At 44.7% G+C, this 18,189-nt stretch overlaps 1 protein-coding gene across 13 annotated transcripts in view; it reads left to right on the forward strand.

Annotated features, from left to right (window-relative positions):
- RIN2 (Ras and Rab interactor 2) overlaps nucleotides 1-18,189 on the forward strand; it is a 123,352-nt gene that overhangs the window by 61,524 nt on the left and 43,639 nt on the right. For 9 of the 13 annotated variants that reach the window (XM_075497120.1, XM_075497121.1, XM_075497123.1 and 6 more), the window contains one exon: nucleotides 9,192-9,292. The exons of 1 other annotated variant lie outside the window; for it this stretch is intronic. In XM_075497120.1, coding sequence (XP_075353235.1) covers nucleotides 9,236-9,292 — 57 coding nt within the window. In that variant the 5' untranslated portion in view covers nucleotides 9,192-9,235. Of the gene's footprint in view, nucleotides 1-9,191; nucleotides 9,293-12,109; nucleotides 12,228-18,189 lie in introns of those variants that run through there. 3 more of the 13 variants (XM_075497126.1, XM_075497116.1, XM_075497128.1) reach the window with 2 other exon arrangements.

Genomic DNA, 18,189 nt, shown 5'->3' on the forward strand with positions numbered 1-18,189 from the left:
CTGTGCTCTAGGGGCTGGATCGCCTGCCTGCCTTGAAAAGGTGTCAGTAGGAAGGGGGTGAAGGGCACCAAGTTTGTGTCTTGGCTCAGGGGAAGCCTCTGATTTGCGAAGTATCTGGATCCCTTGGACAGGTCTTATGACTCGGCCATTCCTCTCTCACGTCAACCATTTTGCCGTGCGCTCTGCCTTCCAGGGGCTGCTGGAGCCCGGAGCTGGGGCTTCCTCCAGGCAGCCCCTTCACTGAGCAGAGCAGGCCTGCGTGGTGCTTGCCTCTTGTCCCTGTTGCAAGCCATGGGCAGTGACCCTGCGTGGACACCTACTCTCCCAGCCTCCGACGGGTGTCTGCAGGGGTGATGTCCAGAGCCAGACACCAGTGTAGTGATCCTCGGTGATTGTACTTGTCCTGTCCTCTCCCAACCCATGGAAATTCAGGCTTCGGATTAGCATTGTGGGTGAAATGAGAGACACGGATTTGTCTGAAAGACGGGACCATAGTGAAGTCCGTGACTTGGCTGCTTTTCTGTAACTCCTGTTTAGTACTCAGCCTGTCCGAGTGACTGTCTTGGTAGAGTTCGAACAAAACGGAGCAAGAGGCAAGGCAGTCCTACGGAGGGAGCTTCGGACCCTGATGAGACTGCTGGCTGCCGTAATGGCCCAAGAGCAACAGCTATTGCTGTGGGGATACGCAGTGCCTTGTTCTACTCGTACTGAGAAACGAGGCTTAAGAGTGACAGTGCCTGATGTGACAAATGTAGCAACTGAAAAAACTTAGAAGCATAAAATGGTATGTCAGCAGGTGGGACGTAACTGATCAGTGAAACAAGGTTCAGAATATTTGCACATCATGTAATTCTGCTGGTTGCCTTTAACTACCTCATATCTTCTTTACAGGAAGAGTAATAATTTCCTTGGAGGGGTTAGTGAGGTGTGTGCCTGGCGGTAAATTCAGTGGTGTTGCATTTCAAATTTTGCAAAATGTATTAAGATGCAATACAGCAGAGAGGACACAGTTTAGGAGGTTGCTGGAGTGTGTGGAAGAGACCTTCCTGACACAGCTGGTGAGTGAGCCAGCTAGGGAAGGTGCCCCGCTGGACCTGTTGTTTGCGAACAGAGAAGGGCTTGTGGGTGACGTGATGGTTGGAGGCCGTCTTGGACATACCGATCACAAAATGGTAGAGTTTTTGATTCTTGGAGGAGTAAGGAGCGGGGTCAGCAGAACTGCTGCCTTGGGCTTCCGGAGGGCAGACTTTGGCCTGTTTAGGGCCCTGGTTGACAGAGTCCATTAGGAAGCAGTCCTGAAGGGCAAAGGAGTCCAGGAAGGCTGGACATTTTTCAAGAAGGAAATCTTAAAGGCACAGGAGCAGGTTGTCCCCATGTGCTGGTGGGGAAGAAGACCAGCCTGGCTGAACAGAGAGCTTTGGCTGGAACTCAGGAAAGAGAGTTTATGACCTTTGGAAGAAGGAGCAGGCAGCTCAGGAGGACTACAAAGATGTCATGAGGTTATGCAGGGAGAAAATTAGAAGGGCCAAAGCCCAACTAGAACTTAATCTGGCTACTGCTGTAAAAGACAATAAAAAATGTTTCTATAAATACATTAGCAACAAAAGGAGGGCTAAGGAGAATCTCCATCCTTTATTGGATGCAGGGGGAAACACCGTGACCAAGGATGAGGAAAAGGCTGAGGTACTTAATGCCTTCTTTGCCTCAGTCTTTAATAGTAAGACCGGTTGTTCTTCAGGTACCCAGTCCCTGAGCTGGAAGACAGGGAGAGGGAGCAGAATGAAGCCCCCATAATTCAAGGGGAAATGGTTAGTGACCTGCTACACCACTTAGACACATGCAACTCTATGGGGCTGGATGGGAGCCACCCAAGGGTACTGAGGGAGCTGGAGGAAGTGCTCACCAAGCCAGTGTCAATTCTTTATCAGCAGTCCTGGCTGACCAGGGAGGTCCCTGCTGACTGCAGGTTAGCAAATGTGACGCCCATCTACAAGAAGGGCCGGAAGGAGGATCCGGGGAACTACAGGCCTGTCAGTCTGACCTTGGTGCCAGCGAAGGTTATGGAGCAGATCATCTTGAGTGCCATTGCACAGCACGTACAGGACAACCAGGTGATCAGGCCCAGTCAGCATGGGTTTAGGAAAGGCTGGTCCTGCTTGACCAACCTGATCTTCTTCTATGACAAGGTGACTTGCTTAGGGGATGAGGGAAAGGCTGTGGATGTTGTCTACCTAGACTTTAGTAAAGCCTTTGACACCGTTTCCCACAGCATTCTCCTGGAGAAACTGGCTGCTCATGGCTTGGACGGGCGTACGCTTCGCTGAGTAAAAAACGCTGGATGGCCGGGCCCAAAGAGTGGTGGTGAATGGAGTTTACTCCAGTTGGTGGACGGTCACAAGTGGTATTCCCCAGGGCTCAGTACTGGGGCCAGTTCTGTTTAATATCTTTACCAATGATCTGGAAGAGGGGATTGAGTGCACCCTCAGTAAGCGTGCAGATGAGACCAAGTTGGGCAGGCGTGTTGATCTGCTTGAGGGGAGGAAGGCTCTGCAGAGGGATCTGGACAGGCTGGATCGATGGGCCGGGGCCAATTGTATGAGGTTCAACAGGGCTCAGCGTCGGGTTCTGCACTTGGGTCACAACAACCTCATGCAACGCTCCAGGCTTGGGGAAGCCCAACAGAAAAGGACCTGGAGGTGTTGGTTGACAGCTGGCTGAATGTGAGCCAGCAGTGTGCCCAGGTGGCCAAGAAGGCCAACAGCATCCTGGCTTGTAGCAAAAATAGCGTGGCCAGCAGGACTAGGGCAGTGATCGTGCCCCTGCACTCGGCACTGGTGAGGCCGCACCTCGAATACTGTGTTCAGTTTTGGGCCCCCCACTACAAGAGAGACATTGAGGGGCTGGAGCGTGTCCAGAGAAGGGCAACGGAGCTGGGGAAGGGTCTGCAGCAGGAGTCTTATGAGGAGCGGCTGAGGGAACTGGGGTTGTTCAGCCTGGAGAAAAGGAGGCTGAGGGGAGACCTCATCAGTCTCCACAACCACCTGAGAGGAGGGTGTAGAGAGGTGGTGTTGGTCTCTTCTCCCAGGTAACAAGCCATAGGATGAGAGGAAATGGGCTCAAGTTGCACCAGGGGAGGTTTAGATTGGACATTAGGAAAAATGTCTTCACCAAAAGGGGTTGTCAAGCATTGGAACAGGCTGCCCAGGGAAGGGGTGGAGTCACCATCCCTGGAGGTATTTAAAAGCCGTTTGGATGAGGTGCTTAGGGACATGGTGCAGTGGTGGGCTTGGCAGTGCTAGGTTAACGGTTGGACTTGGCTATCTTAAAGGTCTTTTCCAACCTAAATGATTCTATGATTCTAAGAGGCACATTGGGGAAGTAGTAAGCACAGTTCACCTGCCATCTGCTCGTTGGTTCTGAAAAGTTAATGGCAGTGTTACATATTTCTGCTTCCTTTTTAGTTTTTCAAGAGAGTGTTGTTTCTTGAAAAGGATTGCCAGCAGTCATTTGTGGCCCTGCTGCCTACGTATGTAACGAGTGTCTATCTTTGTAAGATTTTTTTTTTTTTAGCCCATTATGGGCAGAAATATTGTTGCCCCCTGACAGCACACTGGTGGCAACCAGGCTTTCTTCAGGGGAGTACCTCACACAAACTCATTACGTTCAGGTAGCAGAAATAAAAGTAAAAACAGCGCTTGAAGAAAAAGGAGGTTGATCAGAGAATGTTATTTCCAAGCTTTTTCAAACATTTTAATTAAAATGACAAAATACAGAAATACGACACTGTGTAAAGGGTGAGTTGTCATTTTTGCTGTATGCATTATTTGTTTTCTACAAGTAATGTGCTCTTGCATTATTTGAAGAAAAAAAAAAAAGGCCGTAACCTCTTTCTGCAGCCAGAAGAATGATGGAAGTTAGAATCCTTTTTGCATAATCCTCTTGCTTTTTGCTTGTGGATACAGCTGTGCTAACACAATGCAACATTTGAGTTGAGAGGTCTGCAAAATCCTGGCACCAATGATAGTTTTCAGACTGAGGCTCTTATTCGATAGATTTTTCAAAGTGATACTGTGCTCAGCTGTATCTGTGTGGCGCTGGAAGTAGGCTTTCAGTTAACTTCTCAGAGGAAATACTTTCAAAAGGAAAAGTTTAATTCTGCCAAGAATCGGATAAGGTCAGAGTAAGTAGACAAACCAGAGCTTTGTAGGTTAGAGATGAACGCAACCCTCTCCGTGGGGTAGTGCAAATGTGCTAGGAGAACCGGAAAATGAAATGCATGAGGATGCTTAAATTTGTTGAAAACGTGGAGTTCTGTGTATATCTCTTAGCATATTCTCAAGCGTAGGACTGCATTTTAGAAGTATTTTTTTCACATTTAAAAAGAAAAATAAAATGTATTTATCCTTCCTGTTTCTGGTTTCCAGTTTAGCCCACCAGAAAATGGGTTCACTGAATTAATTGTAATTTTTTTTAATACTATATATTTATAAATTGCTATTATAATTTGATTGTAACATGATGCTGATTCACCATAGGTTTTCAAGTTCATATGTAGTAGGCTTTACCTAGCTTCCATGCATTTCTGTTATGAGGCAGTAAGGTTTGTATTTCAGCTCCTCTACTGCACCCCGCTACTGGCAAAGTGGATGGCCTAAGGACTACGTTGACAGCTGTCAATCTGCCTTAGTCTTCTGACATTAGCTGACCCTTGCCAGTTTATACTGAAGGTCTGGACTGATACTTTTTCCTGTTCTTCCTTGGCTGCAGAATAGTAAAACCCTTTTTTGTTTGCCTAAAGTAGTTTCTGTGAGTGTCTATGCTCAGTGGTTGCATGGCCTTTACAGATTGAGAATGGACGAGGACAGCCAGTTCCTTCAGTGGGATAATTTAGGCTTAGAATACAAAAAAGTGGATTCTGCTAATTCTGTTGGTTGGCCAGCAAAAGGAAGGCTGCAGAACTCTCCTCTTCCTTCAGTGACGGCATTAACGGAGTCTCTTCCCTCTGTCCTCTTGTCAGCATTTGTAAACAGAGACTCTTCTTTTCCTCAGTCAGATCTTGCTAGGTTGGCCAGAAGATCAAAAATAATAGTTAGGAACTAAGGCACAGAAAGCCAGTGCAGTTGTATAGCCTCGATTCCTTAGGAAACTGAGCGGAGGTGGGGTAAGAAGGATTGTGGACAGGGACTTTAAGTTCCCTGTGCCCTTTGCTTTCCACCTCAGGGGAGGAATACAGACTGCCTCATCTTTGCTGGGACTTTTAGCTAAAGAAAATGGGATGTTTTGCCTTGGAAAAGCATGATTGGAATGAGAGGATTAAAGGGAAGGATCCCGAGAAGTCCAGGAAGACGGTAGTCGGCACGACTACAGTTAAGTGTAAGAACATATAAAATACCAAATAAAATTGCAGGAGAGGGAGGAAAGTAGGAGCTGTTTTGACAAGAAGTCAGAAGTCTTGGTTACATCCAGGCGTCTGAATGGTGCTCTGGCATTCCTGTGTAAATGAAAACCAGGAGGAGAAGGGAATGGAAGAAAGAAGCTGAAAAGCACCAGTTTTTTTGAAACATACAGCTTGCATGGGTGTCAGCATCCGTGGAGCAGCATTGCATTTCAGAGAAATTCGCCAGGCAGACAAATCGTTCCTTTTCCCTGCCCCGTCTTGTCCTTCACACACACGAGCTTTGTCCTGGATCTGGAGAGCTGCGGGAAGACAGCGCTGCTTACCTGAGAGACGGGTGCTGCTGGCAGGGAGCCACCCAAGCCGCGCAGCGGGCCGTAGGCTAGCACCTGCTGCCCTCCGGGAGCGAAGGGCTGTGGGGACTGCTAGGTAGGTAAAGTACTGACCGCTTAAACACAGCAAGGGCTACCTTCCAGATGGCCGCACAAAAGGCGACGTGAATTATACAGTGAATTGGCTCCTGCAGCTTGATGACATTTTCGGATGGGTTTCGGAGCAGTCACCCAGGCAGTGTCTAGGCAAATCTATCTAGACTCTCAGTCTTTAAAACACAGAGGAAGGAGAAAATGCTCGTCTCCGGTAAGTACAGGAGACGACATGCTTTGCCATCTTTCTCCACCCGGCTTCCCAATCCAAGAAGGCAGATTTTTCCTTTCTGACAGCTTCATACTGTCCGAACTCAACAAAGACAACTTGAGAGCAGTGGTTTTGCAGCCGGTTTTGGATCTGAATAAGCATCAGATGTGGACAACTGTGTAGAGAAACGAAACCTTCTGGCAGTAGGTTTGTTTCTCTGCAGTTGTTTCTGTGCACCGTGTGGAGGTACCTCTGAACTCTGAGGTGCGAGACAGGTAGGGGCCCACCCTCAGTTTTTGGAGTGTTGCACCCACCCCTGGCCATCCATTTTTCCGGCGGGTCTTAATGTCTATTTGCATATTGGGTGGCCTAAAAAAAGCCTATGCACCAAAAAAAACCCACCTCAAACCAAACACAAAAAACCAGCAACAGTGTTTCCCCCTGTGCTGCTTTTAATCAGAAATAGTAAAAACCACTCAAACATGGAATAGTATTTAGGTTACCCTAAGTCAGTTTGAAATTACACTGTAACCACAAAGGGTAGCGTGGATGGATTCAGGGGCTGTGTAGAGAGCTGAGAAGAGCAAGGACTGGAGCTCAGCTGAGCTCAGGGTTATGGTCATACAGATAGTAATAATATTACATAAATAGTAACAATAATAGCAGCTATGGAAAAGTTTAGAGCTTCAGAACCTCTAATAAGCAAAATAAGCAGTGGTCTTGTCTGAGGCTTTCTTCTGACTTGGAGTCACACTGCTCTTTGAAGGGCAAACTGTGTATTTGTATCGTGCATTCTTCTGTATGTTTGAGTGTGGAAGCTTATAAACTTCTGTTCTGTTTTGAAATAAGATGAATGTAAGAATCTTGGCATGGTCTTATTTTGGCAACAGGAATGCAGGCAGACATCCTTGTGGTTAAATGAAAGAAAATTTAAAAACATTAGATTTCCTGTGAAGGGGTCATTGTTTGCAAATGAGATGATTAATGACTGAGACTAGAGATGCAAATACGACTGCGTGATCTTGCTCATAAACCCCTACTGTAACTCATTTAAAATCTGGTTTTTTTCTGTGGAATTGAATTTGGTGTTGTCATTAAGAGGATAGCATCAACTGGGAAAATTGAATTTTTATTCTAATTCCTGTTTGGGTTTCTTGGGTCTCCCTCCACCTTAAGTCTTTTGGGTGCAAATTCCCTTTTCAGAATTTATTGAAAGAAAACATTTTTATTTTATAATTAAAAAACTCTTGTTATATGGCAACCTTTAGATTTGTTTAGAATAGCCAATATCAAATACCAAAAGTCTTTAAAATGTCTGATGCTCCCCAGAGTGGAACAACTGTTCTGTACCCTTGTGCGTGTGGCAAATGAGGACACGGAGATGGACTGATTGAATAGCCCCTGTAAACCCCCCGCTTCGCTGGGCTGCAGTCTCTTACAGGGTTGGGGCAGTCAGGTTATTTAGACAGACTCTAAGTAAAGCAGCATGGATGACAATGCTTTAGAGCCTCATCAGGAATGTATTCCTTTAACTATGCTGATTTACAAAGAACTATTATTATTATTATTATTGGTTTTCCAGTGCTGTTTTTTTGTCTGCTCTTGGTCATTCTCTAGTGTTTGGCTTTCACAAGAATGCAGAATTCAGGATTTTTCTTTCAACCTTTAAAGTCTGCAAACTCTGCCTGGAAAACAGGCTGGTTCCTGAGTTTCACGGCATGGCTGCTTTTTAACCGGAATCTAAGTGGAAAAATGTAACCTTTTCTCGTGCTCTTGCGGTATGACCGCTGGAAGCAGGGTGAACAATTTAAAGCTTCCGGCTACATGTTAAAACCAAGAGAGAATGTTTCTTTCTTCTGCTTCTGCCTCTCCCCCTTTTCCAGTACTTGTGCTTCCAGGGCTTTTCCTTTAACCCTTTTTTCTTTTAAGTTTCTCCTTGGGCCTGTCTACCCTTGTCGCTGCCCTCTCATGAGGCATTAGAGGGAAGCAGAAGCCTGTGTGTGCGTGTGTGCACGGGCGGGTATGTGTCAAACTTGGTTTTTTAACTGTCAGCATTCTCAGTCCCAGCTGCCTTGTTTTGCTCAAGCTCCATCTGCAGCCGTGCCACTAAACTTGTTTTCCACTGCTGCTCCTTGCCATTTATATTGTAATTTCTGCTGGTATCAAATCAAAAGCTTTGCCTCTATCTTAGTCTATAATGTTTTGCACCTGCAATATTTGCCATTTAGGCAACTGAAACTTCCCACGTAACTACCTACTATGTGGTCAGTAAATGTGTGAGCAAGGAGAAGAGTTAGGCTATTTAAATGCAATTAGAAGCTCACTGTTAAAAATCCTAGACGGACTTTTTAGCCATGGAACTTGGCTCCTGTGTAGTTCAGCAGTTTGTTCGCAAATTGCCGGTGTGAATGGGCTGTGACTTTAGAGGAACTCTACTAATCAGCTGGAGATCGTCCCCATGATATTTCTCATTGTGGGCGCGTGTTCTGTTTATGCATTATTGTCGTCTTGTGGGTGTTAAGCTGTTCATTCAGTTTACCTGATAGTGGAAAATGCAGCTTCTTCCTAACTGCATCTTCAGTTTCTCACTTGGACCTGACTCTCAGAAAACTTAATTGCATTTTAGGAACTTCAAGCAGGACTCTTTCAGGAGGGCGTTGGGGTTGGTTTGTTTGTTTTGTGGGGTTTTTAGCCTTTCTTTGTTGTTGTTGTTTTTTACATTCATGGTAATGTGTTTTCTCCCTTGTGGGTGATTTTTAATCCCCCCCCCCGTTCAGCCCCATTAATACTGTAATATTTGAGAGCGGATTGTAGTGACATCTAACATTTTGTTCTATTTGTACTTCACGCTGAGGTCAAGCAAACAAACAAAGCAATCGTTATGTTTTAGCATTCTTTTTTAATGAGCACATTAAAATCTACTCAGATCAGCTGTGAAGAGAAGGGAGGAACATGGAACTTGAGTAGCACTGTCTTTTTGAAGCAATTTATGGAAAAAAATAGACTAAAGGGATATGTAAGGACTCTGGTAGGAAATAAATGGGACCGTGTTGTTGACAGAAAGGGTTTTGGCCGAAGGCTTGTCGTGACTGTTTCTGTGGCTTAGAAAGGAATTTCCTACAGACTGGACTAACCATTAAAAAAATATTTCTGCTTTTAGGAGTTCAAGGCGTAGATTCAAGGAGTGGAATCTTCCAGGGGAAGATGTCGTCTTTAACAATGAAAGCCCGTTGTCTGGACAAAAGAGGAAGTTTCTTTAAGGTAAACGGGGTATTTATACAGAACATAAAGCGCATGGTTTTATGTGAAATGAGTGCCGCAGAATGTGCCATGCAGTCTGTGATACGTAGCAAGCCTTTTCTGTAAAATAGGAAGCACTTCATTGAGCATCTCTTTTTACAGGTGGTATTTGTGGTTAGATTACCATCTAGTTATTTCACGTCTGTATTGTTTTCCTGTGCACTGAATAGACTAAAACAGCTTTGTAGCTTTCTTTGCCGCTAATGCTGAGAACATAAGCTTTATTGTGCATAGGCATAAAATTATTAGAGCTTTTACAAACTGGATTTGTGTAGCTTAAAGTTGCGGTGCAGGTTTATGATTTCCATTGTTGGATTGAAAAAATCAGTTTCATTTCCTTGCCTATTTTAAAAAAAATTGGGGGGGGGTGTCCTTGTTTGTCTGTAATCTGAACACTCACAGAAATACTATATTTGTATTCTCAATGTATATTTCAGTCCTTTTTGTGTTTTGTGTTTTTGCTTTGTTTGTGGGCTTTGATTGGTTGGTTTTCTTACAGCCTAAGTGCGTCCTGTTTGAAATGAATAAGAAGCTGGTGCTTAGCTCACTGCCATACTCTCAAAAGTCCAGCAAGGCAGGTGGCTGTGTCTTCGGGTGCCTACATACTTTAAAAGAGTGCAGTGCTTCCTCCTTTAAGATACTCAGCCCAGCTTCACGATGATGCAGGCACTGAGAGCTAGTAGTTCTGTTCTGGCATGGGCATGCTTATAGAGAGAAAACAGAAATTACTCCCTTTATTGTTTCTGTGTTCTGGGGGCTGTTTTGAGATGTCATGTGGCTTACAGCACACGTAATACAGCATACTTCAGTGAGAAATATGTTTTGGGTTTGGGTGAGAGCCCTTCTGTCTCCCCCCAGTTCCATTCCATCACGGAATAGAACTGATGCATGGCAATGTATGAAAGGAGCCAGGAAGGCGGCACGCAACGCAGGCTCTCCTAATGCCTCTGGGAAAGACCTGGGAGTACAGGCACGGGTGGAGACCTCTCCAGACTTGAGGTGGTGCTCAGAGCTGCAGGGATGTAGAGCCCTCAGTTGAAGCACCTTCAAATACTCCCTGGAACTCTTTAGAAATGGATTCTTCCCTGGGCGTGAATATCTGATTTTTGTCCTGCTAACCTCATTACAGCTGGAAAATGGAACCTTGAGAACTGCGTGAGAAAGGACGTACTTCAGATTGGCTGCCTGCCATCATTAGGTTTTGTGCATCTTCTGTTATCATCTTCACTTCTACATAGTTATAAATCACCTCTGTCTCTGGGAGCTTCTGTCTAGGATTAAACTTGATGACTTAATTTTGCTTTTTTTCCCCAGTATTTTCTGCAGAGTTAGCTTGTATGATTGGCCCCAGATTTGCTCAGCAGTAGTAGCTTAGCTCAGGTGTGAACAATCACACTGCAAAAGTAAGCATGGGTCACTGTGTCCTCTCTTCTGCCTCCTGCTCCATGTCAAGTTTGTTAAGGCTTTGGGGGATCAGTCAGAGGGCTTTCGGGGCTGCAGTGAGCTTACTGTTTTCTAGGGGCATGTGGGAACATGTTTTGGTCTTTTTATGCGACAGAGACACTTTATGCAGTGGAGAGACTTTGGAAAACTGTCATCTTTCAGGCTGGCATCGCAAAAAGCAGAGGTGCAGTAGGAGTTACCAGTGTGGTTTCCAAAAGACTACTGAATCCCATTAACTGTGTTTTATTTATGTATATTGGTGGAGGTCTGGAGGCAGTGCTGAAGTTAATTGTAGGGGCTGTAGTTAATATTTTCTTCCAGAAAAAAGGATTAGTTGATCTGAAGTGTAGTTAACAAAGCCTTCGTGTGCACTGTGTAAGTACAGCTGTGAACACCATATGCTTCTAGAGAGCAGCACAGGGAGAAGAGCATCCAGGCAGTGCCACTGTATTGAAGGTACGCTGACCTATCAAACCGTGGTGTCCTACCGCTGGCCGGGAAGATATGTGCATTTTTCTGATGTGAGGAAGAGCGTAAACTGTCACATAGACCAGCTTGGGATCAGGGTTAAATACAACGGAGTTGAATTTGTCTGTTCTGCACTAGAATTTTGCTGTTTATGTAATGCAGGGGTCACAGTGGCTGTCTTGCTGGGCAAGGCTTTGCTGTAAGGAGCAATCATAATTTACAAGTGCTTCTGAGCACCAAAGTAACTTGCCTTATTCGCTTCCCTTAGAATATTAATCGCCTGCCGTAGCTTCTTCCAGTGAAAGATGCTAATACTCGCTGCCATCTCAGCTTACACTAAGAAGCAGCATACTGCTTTTCTTTCTCTCGTACTGCAGCAAATGTGATTGACCAGCCAAAGCTCTTAGTAGTGGCAAACAGCTGCCACTTGACTGCTGGCCCCTGGCCCCTGCCTCCTCTGCTGCTCCTAGTGCACCACGCTCTCCTCGCAGGTCCCCATGCCATGTGTTTCAGGTGTTGCTGTTTCCATTCCCTCTCTTCCTCTGGGACCGAAATGCCGTTCTTTTGCTGCCTGAATCTGCCCCTAATGCTTGGAGCAGTAGGGGGTGGGGGTGGGTGTTCTAGCAGATGATAAATACACTCATGATAGGCTACAGGCAAAGAACCAAGCAAGTGGTGGCTGGTGCCTTCAGCACATGGAGAGCTCTAATGACCGCTGGTGCAGTGTGCAGGACCAGTTTCTGTGTCAGCATCTTCATAGTACTGTTACAGTGACACACATACACATTGAAGCATTTGTTTCATGTGTTGCATGTTTTCTTTATCTTAAGGCAACCTTACCAGGCCAGTCTTTAGGAAACAAATGGATCAGTGCTGCAGTGACAGCGTGTTTTCCTCTTTGGCTTGCCCAGAGCTTCATGTGGTCAGCAATAAACAGGGTCTTCTGGGGACAGGAACGGCTTCTCAGTCTTGCAACATGCTTTTGGTATGTCTCATATCTCATAAGCACAGACATTAACCTTGTTTGATGGCAGTCCACAGCCGTATAGGGCGAATGGTCATATTTTCAAATCATAGCAAGAAACTGTCTCACTTATGAGGAATATTTCTAGGTTGTCACTTACGTGTGTGTTGAAGGAATCATGATGGGACTGTAAGCAAGTGCCCATGTCCTTTTCTGCAGTCCTTTGGTATCTCCTTGTGTAAGTAATTCTGGTGTGGAGAATAGATGCTGGAATAGCTATTTTGTGCATCTCCTGTTCACGACGTAGTGGTCGTAGTTACTCAAAATTATTAGGAATGCAGTACACCTGAGCAATTTCAAGACACCAGATTCTTAAGGCCATAAGAAGCATTGTCAATTAAGAAACTAAGGTTGTCCTAAATTTTCCTAAGGACAGCCTGGCAGGGGAATGGCCTGAAGAATAGTGGGAATAAAAGATGCCTCAAAGCTACCTTTTCAGACCTCTCACCATCCCCGGGAAGTTGCACTGTTGGACCACCGTTCTGAACCTACGGCGTCGAATTGGAAACTGCAGGCCGTCAGTGTACCCAGCCTGTGTGCAGTGTACCTGGTGTCTGTGTGTGTGCACTTGTGTGTACAGTGAAATTACCTGCTCTTTATTTCCCTCCCCCACATTTGTAAAATTGTGACAAGTTACATTTGCTACAGCTGGACGGGTGAGCAAAGAAAACACTTGGCACATCAGATTTTTTCAGTTTACATTATTTTAATTTGCCTTGTCTGTCTGTGTTTAGGAGGCCTAGTAATTAAGGTCTAGCCTTTTACCCATGCTGACCTGTACTTCAGAACGCTCTCCCAGATGCACAGACTCTGTAGGGTACTTGTGCATATGGCTCCCATGTTGTGCTTGTTACTTGACAGTTGCCCAAGAAACCTTTAGCATGCTGGTGTACAGTTTCTCAGGACGCTTAAATCCTCATAAAGAGTATCTTACCATTCTCAGCAACATTTACGAGAAAATTCATTGGCAAATACCAGTGGGAAATTCCAACTTTTCTTTCTGGTTCTTAAATAGTTCCCACTGCTGTAGCTTCTAACCATCTCTTAGTTTTTTCATGTTCATTCTTTTGACTTTTAGTACACCAGGAAAACGGTATTGTCCTCATTTTACAAAGAGCAAAGGTCTGTAGTTTTATAGGCTAAATTATCCGGAGTCTTTATACCTTGCAGTTGATGAAGGCTCGGAGCCAGCAAGTAGTAAAAGTGAAGCAAAGATGGAGTTAGGTTTGGGTAGTTCTGGAACTGAATAGCTTGCCAGTGGCTACACTGGGAGTCTATGGTAAAACAAGGAACTGAATATATGTGCCTGGCAAACATCCTTTTTACTGAAGCATCCTCCTTCTCATCAAAATGTTCCAACTTTTATTGAACTGGCATGAGAGGTTTTACGCCACTAAAGCTTTTCTGTCCCAAAATCAAACATCGGGTAAAACTTTGTTGCTTACTGATGAATAAGACACTGAATAATGTTAGTGGTCTTGGGAATTCATAGCTCACTGTGCAAAATAACCAGAAATTGTAGCCACATAACAAAATATTTAATTGTATTCAGACATTTGGACAAGTCCAGAAATAGCATTCCGAGTTTGGCTCGTCTCTGGCGCTTCGCCACCTCGTCACACAGCGTGCTCTTTGAGGGTTGCTACGCTCTGCTTATCAAAACAGGAAGGAAAAGATGTGATGCCAAAGAGGATGCAGGTCTCCAGAAAGAATGAAAAATGAGATTCTGGCAGGAAGGGGGGGTGGTGGTAAGTGCTGAAGCCCATTTGTCCAGTCTGATACTGATCCTTGCTGTCTTCAGCCTGTGTTCCCTTGCCAGATTAGAAGCACTGATCTTACCTTTTCCTCTTTACCTGTTGTAAATCTCAGGGCTTCAAACAGTCTGCAGTGGTCACTTGGCTGACCCTTTCAGTGCGCTCTCAGACGGCAGTTTCGTTAATTCTCTGTGCAAGCTTATTTACATTTCAACACAAAAAACAGGAATTCAGTTGCCATGCAGTGATGGATGAATGATTTTTCTGAAAATGTCCGGAAACAGGCATCAAGTCAAAGCCACCTGTCTTCCTCTTGGGACTGGGGAACTCTTCATGAGTTTAATGAGTAAGAAGACCTATAGCTGTGCTGGGCTTCTGGGGGAGGCACTGGTCTGTGTCTGGTCCTGGGCACGTGCTTTCCCTGATGCACAGCTTTGATGCGTGTGTAGACAGAGCAGCTTCAGAAAGGTGACTGTAGCTCCTTGGGAGTGTGTTGCTTCTAGTGAACACATTTGCTCTCTTTTTTACTGCTTATATGACATCCTGAAAGATGTAAAACATAAAAATGGAATATATGTGCTCTGGTGAGAGAGCGCTGGGGAGCTGTGATGAGTTATGTTTGTGGTCTGTATGTAGGAATTACACTGTCGCCCCTGCCAGCTTCTAAAAGCCGAGATCAGTCTCGTTGGACGAAGAATCAGTTGACAGTAAGCATAGCGTGATAGGTTATGAAAGGAAACGTTGTGGTTTAAGATGTTTGCATTTCATTATTTAGTTCATGGATTTTAGGAATGTAAACAGTTACAGTACATGGGTATTTGTGGCAATCTAATGTTTAGGATAGGTTTGGTTAGGGAATACCGTACCGGGCTGCTATGTGAATTCATGCTGTCTGAGTCTGTCCTGGTTTTGACTGGGATAGAGTTAATTTTCTTCCTAGTAGCTGGTATAGTGCTGTGTTTTGCGTTTAGGATGAGAATAATGTTGATAACACGCTGATGTTTTAGTTGTTGCTAAGAAATGCTTACACTGGTCAAAGGCTTTTCAGCTTCTCATGCTCTGCCGACTGAGGAGGCTGGAGGGGCACAAGGAGCTGGGAGGGGGCACAGCCAGGATAGTTGATCCAAACTGGCCCAGGGGCTATTCCATCCCATCTGGCGTCATGCCCAGGATATAAACTGGGGGGAGCTGGCCGGGGGGTAGGGATCGCTGCTGGGGGACTGGCTGGGCATCGGTCAGCGGGTGGTGAGCAATTGCATCGTGCATCACTTGCTTTGTATATTCTTTTATTATTATTATTAAACTGTTCTTATCTCAGCCCACGAGTTTTCTCACTCTTACTTTTCTGATTCTCTCCCCCATCCCGCTGGGGGGAAGTGAGGGAGAGGCTGTGTGGGGCTCAGTCGCCAGCTGGGGTTAAACCACGACACAGTCGTCATTATTATTTGGGTTTACAGTGGTTGTATTGTAGTTTCTTTTTGACTTACAGAACAGTGCTTTATCAGAAATAAACTCCAAAGGGAAATTAGACACAGAAATGGCTATTTATCATGTTATATAAGGTCTCCTTTTAATTTGGTTTTTTTTTACTGTTAAATAATTCACCACCTGAGAAGATGTCATACTTTCAAATACATTCCTTTTCACATAAACCTCTTCTTTCTGTAGCATAGCAGGATAATATCTATTTCATAGTCCCAAATAATCTGCGACAGATTTCTTCAGATTGCTTTTTAAGTCCTGGGGCTCCTGTATGCTGTTTTCCACTAACAGGGGCCTCTGACAAATATATCCATCCACTTCAGTTGTATTTCCCTTTGGAAACTGGCTCTTATGGTCTTGATTTCAAGTCTGTTGAAACCAATGGGTGAGTTTTCCGATTATTTTCAGCAAAATAGGAATCGTACTCTCTGCAAATAGAAAAATCTGTTTGAAGAATTCAAATATTCTGAGCCTTCTGCTGCTGCTTGTTTTCTCAGGGTTGGATCTAATAATAGTACACACCCAGGATCCTTCCTGCATTTTGTAGAAGCATATTATTAACAGCTCATCTTACATAATGCTAATCATGCAAGCATCACATACACTGTATAATGACCAGAAGTTTCATTGATCCTAAATACTTCAGAAGCGATGTCATAAAAGCATGAGTGCACCTTATGTTACTTGATAGAAAATAATTTGTCAGGTGCTGTTGTAACAGTAGGTGTCAGTTAATTGCAAGAATACCCAAATGATGCAACTCCAAAAGACTTTTTTTTTTAACATGAAAAAATGTAAGGACAATTAGTTGCCATTTGCAGAAAATATTGGCGGTTTATTTTTAAAAAAATGAGGGTTTTATTCCTAAAGATAAATGGTTTTAGTTCAGGTGTGGTACCTACTGGTAGCTGATGAGTGACAGTTTGAGTGCAGAGTGAGTCCCGTTCTGGGGGACTCTGTAGGTCCGGTTCAGGTTTGATGCTCAGCACTTGACTTGGTTTCCTTGTCCCGGATGTGCTGACTTTTCATAGCCTAAGGAAAGACTGTCTTGTGTCGTGGCGGATATGTAATATACCCGAGAAATTTGGCCTGTAGAAGAGAACATGAGCATAAGACTGCTTGAAACGTGCCATTTTGTTTAAGTTTGCTTTAGAAAAAGAAAAAATAAAATTGCTAAACACAGAAAAATTCCTCTCAGGAAAGACAGTTTCTGACAAGTTCTCTTCAAGGCAGACAAACAAATTGAAAAGCGTTAAGATTACAACGTTTTCAAGAGAAAACTGTTCTGCAGTGCTTACCTTATGCTATTCTGATTTAAAGCGTTTAGAAGTTAAAACCTGTTTTAAAATATTTGTTTTCGAGAACTTTAATCTTATATAAGCAAGTACCTTTCCCAGACAAAGATGTAAAAGGCAGTTGTGTTAAAGAGGCTGAACGTGGCAGCCATACAAAAATAACTAGAAATAACTTCCAAAGATAAATTTGATATTGGAAAGCATCACAAAACATGCTGCCGTGTTTAGCATTTAGGTATAAGTAACCAAAAGAACTAGCCAAGGTACCGCAGTGGAGGAAGGTTATACGGTATTTAAATTCCTTTGCATTGTAGATCCATTTCATCTTCCAGGGCCAAACTGATATACGAAATGATAGCGTGAAGTGTGGAGTGTCAGCTTGAATTTTTGAGCATGTTATCATGCTGTTAGTACAAGTTGGATTAGAATTCTTTGCTGCAGTGCCTAGAGATTTTGTTTTCTGGGAGGGAGTTGTTTCATGAGTGTGTTGTTTGGTTTTTTGGGGTTTTTTTTAGTTTTGTTTTGGTTTTTTTTTCTTCCAACTCTGGTTGAAGCTAGTTAACACAGTTAAGTCAGTTAACAGCCAGAGAGCAACCCAGGCAGGTGTTGAGGTGGTGGCTGAAAGCCCGTGGCTGCTGCTGTGGAGGGCTCCTCATATTGTCTAGTTCTCAAGGAAAGATGCTGAAAAACTCTTTTGTTGTGCAAACGGTTGGCCTGTGAGCCACTTAATCTCTGTGGATGCGTCGGAGGACAGGGCGCGCTTGCTCCTGTGATGGTTCTTTATGGCTACGGTTGGTCTTGTGGGTGCAAAGACTAAGGTGATGTTGCCCACGAAGAGGAGCTACTTACGCAGAGCTGATTCATCCTGCCGTTGTGTCTAGCAGCCGCTTTATGGGGAATAGCAGTTTAGCTTTCATGCAGTTACCAGCGTAGGAAGTTTTGTAGGGAAAGAAGTCTGGGCTGGGGTGCTGGCAGCTTATGATTCAAAAGCAGCTGCTAATGTAACAGAAGGTTTCTCCGCTTTGCTTACCGTTTCCCCTTTCTGTCTTTGAAGCAGAAGCACATGGTTTCCACTCTGCTCCTCTCAATACCTGCTGCCCCCATACCTCCAACCAGCTGCCCAAATCTCCCCCTTGCCATCTTTACAGCTTCTACGCGTTGTTACGGCACAAATCCGCTAGCCGCAGCTGCTGCGGTGGGGCATGCAGTCGGCGTCAGGCGGCTTCCCGTGCCCAGCCGGCCGCACGCGGCTGCTCCCGAGGCACTTCGGCTCCCTGCCTCTCCTTGGGTGCGGGTCCCGGGAAAGTAAACGCTGGGCATACCTTGAGAGTTGGGTGGAGCATCGCCTCGCCCTCCCCTTATTCCTGACCAGCTTCCCTGTGGGGATGGTCG

The sequence above is a fragment of the Mycteria americana genome, chromosome 3 (genome assembly GCF_035582795.1).
Source record: "Mycteria americana isolate JAX WOST 10 ecotype Jacksonville Zoo and Gardens chromosome 3, USCA_MyAme_1.0, whole genome shotgun sequence".
NCBI lineage: Eukaryota > Metazoa > Chordata > Aves > Ciconiiformes > Ciconiidae > Mycteria > Mycteria americana.